Source organism: Ornithorhynchus anatinus, unplaced genomic scaffold (genome assembly GCF_004115215.2).
Source record: "Ornithorhynchus anatinus isolate Pmale09 unplaced genomic scaffold, mOrnAna1.pri.v4 scaffold_264_arrow_ctg1, whole genome shotgun sequence".
NCBI lineage: Eukaryota > Metazoa > Chordata > Mammalia > Monotremata > Ornithorhynchidae > Ornithorhynchus > Ornithorhynchus anatinus.
In genome coordinates this window covers 1,442,510-1,448,509 of record NW_024396743.1, presented here as the reverse complement: position 1 = coordinate 1,448,509, position 6,000 = coordinate 1,442,510, and the positions used below count along the sequence as shown (strand labels likewise).

The following is a 6,000-nucleotide window of genomic DNA, read 5'->3' as shown; positions in this document are numbered from 1 at the left end:
CAGGCTGGAAAAGCAAAAGTTTCAGAAGTCAAAGCCCAGGCCTGGAGTGTGGCCTGGAGCCCGGTGGGCTTGGCCCCGGTGACCCTGGTCCCCGCGATCCTGGCCCCGGAGGGAAGGGGAAGGCCGGGGTGAGAGGAGCAGAACAGTGGAGGGGGAATCAGTGTTCTCATTTTCCTCCTACTGCTTGGACCTGGCCCCCCCCACCCCTTCCAGGGACCAGGAGGGGTTGGGAGAGTTGAATGGGGGTAGGGGGCAGCCATAAGGTCAAAGGCCAGGATCTTCAAAGGGGCCACGCAATTGTAGAGACCCCAGGGCTCCCTTTCCTCAGGCGCTCTGACAACGGGGCAGCAGGCCTAAACCCGGCCCCTCGGGTCCCCTCTCAGCTATGACCTCACAGGAGGCGCTCAGTGTGGGGCCCTGGAAATACCCTCCTCCCCCTGCACTCCGCCTCCACCTCCTATACATCCCGGCTCCGCGCCAGGTTCAACTGCGTCCAGGCCAGGGAAGGGGTGGTCCTGCAGAAAGAGCCCGGAACCGAGAGTCAGAAAACCCGAAGTCGATTGCCAACGCTGCCCCTGCCCTGAATGGGGAGCTTAGGCCAGTCACTTCACTTCTCTGGGCCTCATGTTTCCTCCTCTGTAAAATGGGGATAAAGATAACTGTTCTCCCTCCCTCTTAGACCACGAGTCCCGCGTAGGCCAGGGACCGTGTCCGAACCGATCATCCTGTATCTACCCCTGTGCTCGGCACATAGTAAACGCTTAATAAATAAAACATTATTATTATTTCCTCCTCTGAGGCCGCCCGCACTGCATCCCTTGGCCAGGCCCGGGCCGGGCGGCCCTGTGGGTGGCAAATGGAAAATGCTGGTGCTTTTCCTGGGGCAGGGGCTGGGGCAGGGGCAGGAGAGGGAGGCCGGACAGAGGGGGAGAGAAGAGTGGGAGGCGGGGTCACAGTTCCAATGAGAGGAGTCACCCCGGGGCCCTGCGGCAGGGAAAGGGGGTGGCGGAAAGGGGTGGTGGGGGTCCCAGAGCACAGCCCCCTCACGGGGCATCACAAGCAGTCCCGGCAGAGCGCCACCTGCCCCCTGCGGAAGTCGCGGCACGGGCAGAGCCGGTGGTACTTGGGGCTGGCGCCCGCGCAGCTGAAGAGCAGCGGCTCCTGCTGCAGGAAGCACTCGTGGCCCGGCTCGGGGGCGGCGCTGGGGGCGGCGAACGCCGGGTACAGGTGGTTCATCTCCGACTCGGTGCTGGCGCAGTCCACGTTCAACCTGGGGCGGGGCAGGGTGAAGACGCCCCTGAATCTTGAGCCCTGGGCATACTCCGCCCCGGTCCCCCGGGCACACTCTGCTCCTCGTCCCAGGTTACCCGTTACCCCTGGAACCCTGGGGTAAGAGATCATAGCCAGCTGCTGTCCAGGTGTGGACAGGGCACTAGGCCTGGAGAGTCCTCCTGTCCACAACCGCACCCCCTGCCCCAGCCCCAGCCGGCGGCCCGGAGAGCTTCCCCCCGGCGCTGGGGAGGCTGCTCTTAGCTTTTTCCTCAGGGGTCCCGCAGCCCCCAGCCCCCTGGGGTCTCTGGGCCATGGCACCGGCCGCTCCCTCCAGCTCCCATGCCGGGCTCTGGCTTGGCGGGTCCAGCTTCCTCCCGAGAGCTTTGCACACAGTAAGCGTGCAATAAAAATGACTGATTGACTGATTGACCCAGAGCCTCCCCATTCCCTGCCCTCCAACAAGAGGAGCCGGGCCAGAGACCCGCAACCTTGGCTGTCACCTTGACCCTGCTCTCCTTCAGTCCACCACCAAATCCTCTTAGACTGTGGAACAGGCACTATATCCAACCTGATTATCTTGTATCTATTCCAGAGCCTAGCACTTAGTAAGCTCTTGTCAAATAAAATAATAACGATGATGATAATAATAGTAATAATAATTCTGTGAGTTCTTCCTCTACGACCTTTTCCAGAATCCACCCCTTTCTCTCCGTCCAAATTACCATCATCCCGGTCTGGGCACTTGCCATATCCCGACTCCACCACTGCATCAGCCTCCTTGCTGACCTCCCTGTCTCCTGTCTCTCCCCTCCGCAGCCCATACTTCTTTCTCCTGCCCGAATCACTGTTGTAAAAAAAAATCCCGTGCACACCTCCCCGCTCCTCGAGAGCCTCCAGTTGTTGCCCATTCCTCCTCGCGTCAAGCTGGCACCACCCTCCCCCTCAATCGGCTCTCTCCCCGTTACTTATCCTCGCGTCTCTCCCGCTGCACCCCAGCTCACGGTCTTCGTTCCTCTCGAACCAACGTACTCACCGTGCCTCTGTCGCGTCTCTCTCTGTGCTGACCTCTTGCCCGCCCGGAACTCCCACCCCCTTCTTATCTGACACACGGCTGGGCAGGTGGGGACCGAACCCTGGGTCCCCCGGCTCCCAGGAGACTGTTTCGGAAGCAGCCGGAGCCTGGGCCGTGCCGGACGCCCAGAGTAAAACACGGCCCGGGAGCTGGCGAACTCCGGAACCATCTTAAAAGTCCTACTACAATCACATCTCCTCCAGGAAGCTTTCTCTGATTAATCTGTCCCCTTCACAAGGGTACTCCTCTCTTGGCTGCCCCTCAGTTCAGTGCTCTGCACTCAATAAATACTATTGACTGACTGACTGAGACCCTCCCTCCCTCCCCGTTACCTCAGGAGAGGCTGAACAGGGGGATTCTGCATCCCCCACTACCAACCACCGAACATACACTCATGCATAAACACACACACACCCACACCCACTCACACACGTACGCACAATGGCCACAACAGTCCCTCAGACCGGGGACTGTGTCAGGAGACTCTGCCAGTCATCCCCCTGCCCATCCCACCCTCGTCCGAGCTCCCGGGACGGAGAGGGCAGCGGGGTCGGTCGCCCCTGCCCGACCGACCCTGCCACGGAGGGCAGGGCCAGGGTGCACTCACTGCAGAAACGCCTCCCTGGTGTTGAGGAAGCGGAAGAACGCGGGCTCGCACATCAGGCCGTGCTGCAGGCAGAGGTCGGTGCAGGCCTGTCCCGGGCCGGACAGCCAGCCCTGCAGGCAGCGTGCCGGGGGCCAGGCGGGGACGTCCAGGCCGCTGGCGTTGGGGGGCCACTCCAGGTGCGTGGCATTGGCCACCAGGGCAAAGGGGCCCGGCGGGGGGCGGGCCAGCGCGGGGGCGGCCGGTAGTGGGGCTCCCGTGGCCTCACAGAAATCCTGCCAGGAAAGAAAGGGAGAGTCAGGGGGCGGGGACCTGGGAACAGGGGTACATGGGCACTGGATCTGAGTCAGGGAAGGATGCGTCCCAGGCTTTCTGCACCCACTGTTCCCCATGTCCCTGGGGTGGACCAACCCCACCACGCCCCGTTGGTAGAGGCTGCATCCTCCCTGGCCGGAGAGAGGCCGAAAGCGGCTCTGGCAACAGTGACACTGGGGCCCCGTGGTGCCCCCCACGTTCAGCCCCCAGGGAGGGGGCCACCATCCTGGACTTGACCCCCACCTCAGCCCCCCCATGTCTCGTTGTGGGAAGGGGCTGCCAGGGGACCCAATCTCCCCAACCAGTGCTGGGGACTTGGGGAGCAAAGGTCTGGGAACGGCCCCGCAAAACCCAGAGATCTCTGGCGCGAGGGTAGGGCTCCCAGAGGGACACTGCTGCTTGCTCTTTCCTAGAAGTGGGAGTGGTCGGAGAGGTGGTTGGTAAGATAAGAGACTCCCAGGGAAGAGACCCCCCCGCCCGCCCCCCATCCCCTAGGTGGAGGCCCCGGGAGGAGCCCCCTGGGAGGACGGGTCCAGACCTGGTGCCGGAGGTAGGCGTGAATCCGCTCCAGCATCCCCTCGCAGGTGTACTCGTACGGCAGGTAGGGGTCTACCTGCGGGAGACGAGACAGAGGGGGTGGGAGGAGTGGGGACGATGGAGACCCCCGACCGCCTCCTCCGTAGCCCCCTGGTCTCACTCCCAGCCCCTTAGCTCTCTGGGTGACTTCCAACCCTCCAGGGTGGAGGGAGCAACCAGCAGCGAGGGCAGGGGATTGTGGGAGGGGTGTCATGGCCTGGGACACTGTGCCAGGCAGTGCGTTGAGCGGTGGGGCGGATACGAGAAAATCAGGTTGGAGTCAATCCCTGCTTCCCACGGGGCCTGTGGCAGTCTAAGAAGGAGGGATGGGAGATTAGAAATCTGATCCCCCTTTCACAGGGGAGGAAACCGAGGCCAGGGTTGTTGAGTGACTGGCCCGAGGTGACAGAGTAGGGCAGAGGCAGGCTGGGACTCAACCCTGGGTCTGCTGGCTTCCAAGAACCTGTTCCCAAAGCGGTTGGGAGCTCAGTCCCCAGAGGCTGGGCCTGACTGGACAGTCAGAATGAACACGGCCTGTGAACTGGCAAACTCCAGAGCCTCCGCCCTGCCCAACTCTCCCCGGAGCCGACCTCGTCACAAGTCCGGGCACTGCCGATCCCCGGGACCCAGAGGGAGGGGCCGGTTCAAGTGTCCACCTGCATCCTCATGATGGCCTTGATGGCGGCTTCGAACTCCTGCGAGTTGTTGTAGTCCACTGTCCAGACGTGGGGCTTCCCGATGAAATTCTCGGCGTACGGGTGCTGGGAGAACACCTAGAGGGGCAGGAGGCTGAGCAGTGAGCAGGGCAGAGACCCGGTGGGGCTCCCTGGCTCAGACCCCCTTCCTTCTCCCCATCTGATGGCCCGGACCCCTCTCCTAACCCCCTTTGCTAGCCCGGAGCCCCCTCCTGCATCCGTTCACCGGCCCTCACCCCTCTCCTCTCCCTTTTGTTGACTCCGACCCCCCTCTCTCTGGCTCTGCTCCCTGGGCCCTGACTCCCCCCACCCCTCACTCCCAGAACTGGCCCAGGACGGGGTCGCCCTCCTGGCCCCGGCAACACTCGCCTCCCTGGAGGTGGGCTTGCCCCGGAAGAACTCGTGGTTGAGGGAGCTGTGCGGGGGCCTGAAGCGGGACTGCAGGAAGACGCAGCCGTTGGCGATGGCCTCCAGGGGGGCGGGACCCTCGTAGGGGAATCCGAAGCCGATGAAGAGCTGAGGGCGGGAGGGCGAGAGGGTCGTTAGGGGCAAGGCGGGGTGGCCTGGGAAAAGAGGCCGGGAGGCCGGGGAGGGGGTGAGGCCCACGGACCCCCGCCTCGGCTCAGCCTGGCAGGGAGAGGCTTCCATCCCCCTTCTGGTGACCACGCCGCTGACCCTCAACTGGCCCAGGACTGGGACGTAGTTAACTCCCCCTCCACATCCCCACCAGGGACGAGGCCGCAAGTTACAGCCGCCGTAGGGTCCCGCCCTGGGCTGGCCAACGGGGTCTCCTAGGGTATCCTGGCTGGCCGGGGCCTATTGGGCAACTACAGCCCAAACCCTCCGGCCTCCGACCCTCCTCAGCTACAATCCCTACCCCGTCCCACCGGGCTTTCCCCAAACTGGAACCGCCCACGGAGAGCCGGACTTAGTGTTTCGTCTCCATGGAGGCAGGCGGCTGGACCACGTGATCTTCTTTCCAACTCTAGGATTCTAAGAGGATACAGGGAAGCAGCAGGATCTGGTGGAGAAAGCCTAGGGCTGGGAGGCCGGAGACCCAAGTTCTAGGCCCAGCTCGGCCACTGATCTTCTGTGTGACCCGGGATGAGGCACTCAACCTCTCTGAGCCGCTTGAAGAGAAAACAGACCGTGATCCTCACGCGAAGCAGGGCTGGGACCGATCTGAAGATCGCCTAGCTACCTAATCTTTAGCCCGGTGCCTGGACCACGGTGAGCATGTAATAAATAGCAGCACTAACAAAGACTGCTCCCCACAGCATTAAGGGTGACTGCAACTGAGCTGAACCAGTTCCCGGGTGGCAAGGGGAAAAGACTCTCTGGGATTTCTCGCCCCGGTTGGCCAGACTCTGCCCTCCTGGCCAGCACCAGGCCCGAGAAGTCGTCACCCGGCGGGGCCGGGCGGCCGAGAGCACCGGGAGAAGGAGCCACCCGGGCCTGGCGGCGGC

General features: G+C 63.2%; 1 protein-coding gene across 2 annotated transcripts in view; it reads right to left on the bottom strand.

Moving 5' to 3' along the window:
- Positions 1–765: 765 nt before the first annotated feature.
- The window catches only part of MGAT5B (alpha-1,6-mannosylglycoprotein 6-beta-N-acetylglucosaminyltransferase B), a 30,146-nt gene continuing 24,911 nt past the window's right edge, over positions 766–6,000 (bottom strand). For both annotated transcript variants that reach the window (XM_029057069.2, XM_029057070.2), the window contains 5 exons: positions 4,904–5,050; positions 4,496–4,612; positions 3,802–3,876; positions 2,952–3,223; positions 766–1,270 (listed from right to left, as the gene is read on the bottom strand). In XM_029057069.2, coding sequence (XP_028912902.1) covers positions 1,054–1,270; positions 2,952–3,223; positions 3,802–3,876; positions 4,496–4,612; positions 4,904–5,050 — 828 coding nt within the window. In that variant the 3' untranslated portion in view covers positions 766–1,053. The remainder of the gene's footprint in view (positions 1,271–2,951; positions 3,224–3,801; positions 3,877–4,495; positions 4,613–4,903; positions 5,051–6,000) is intronic.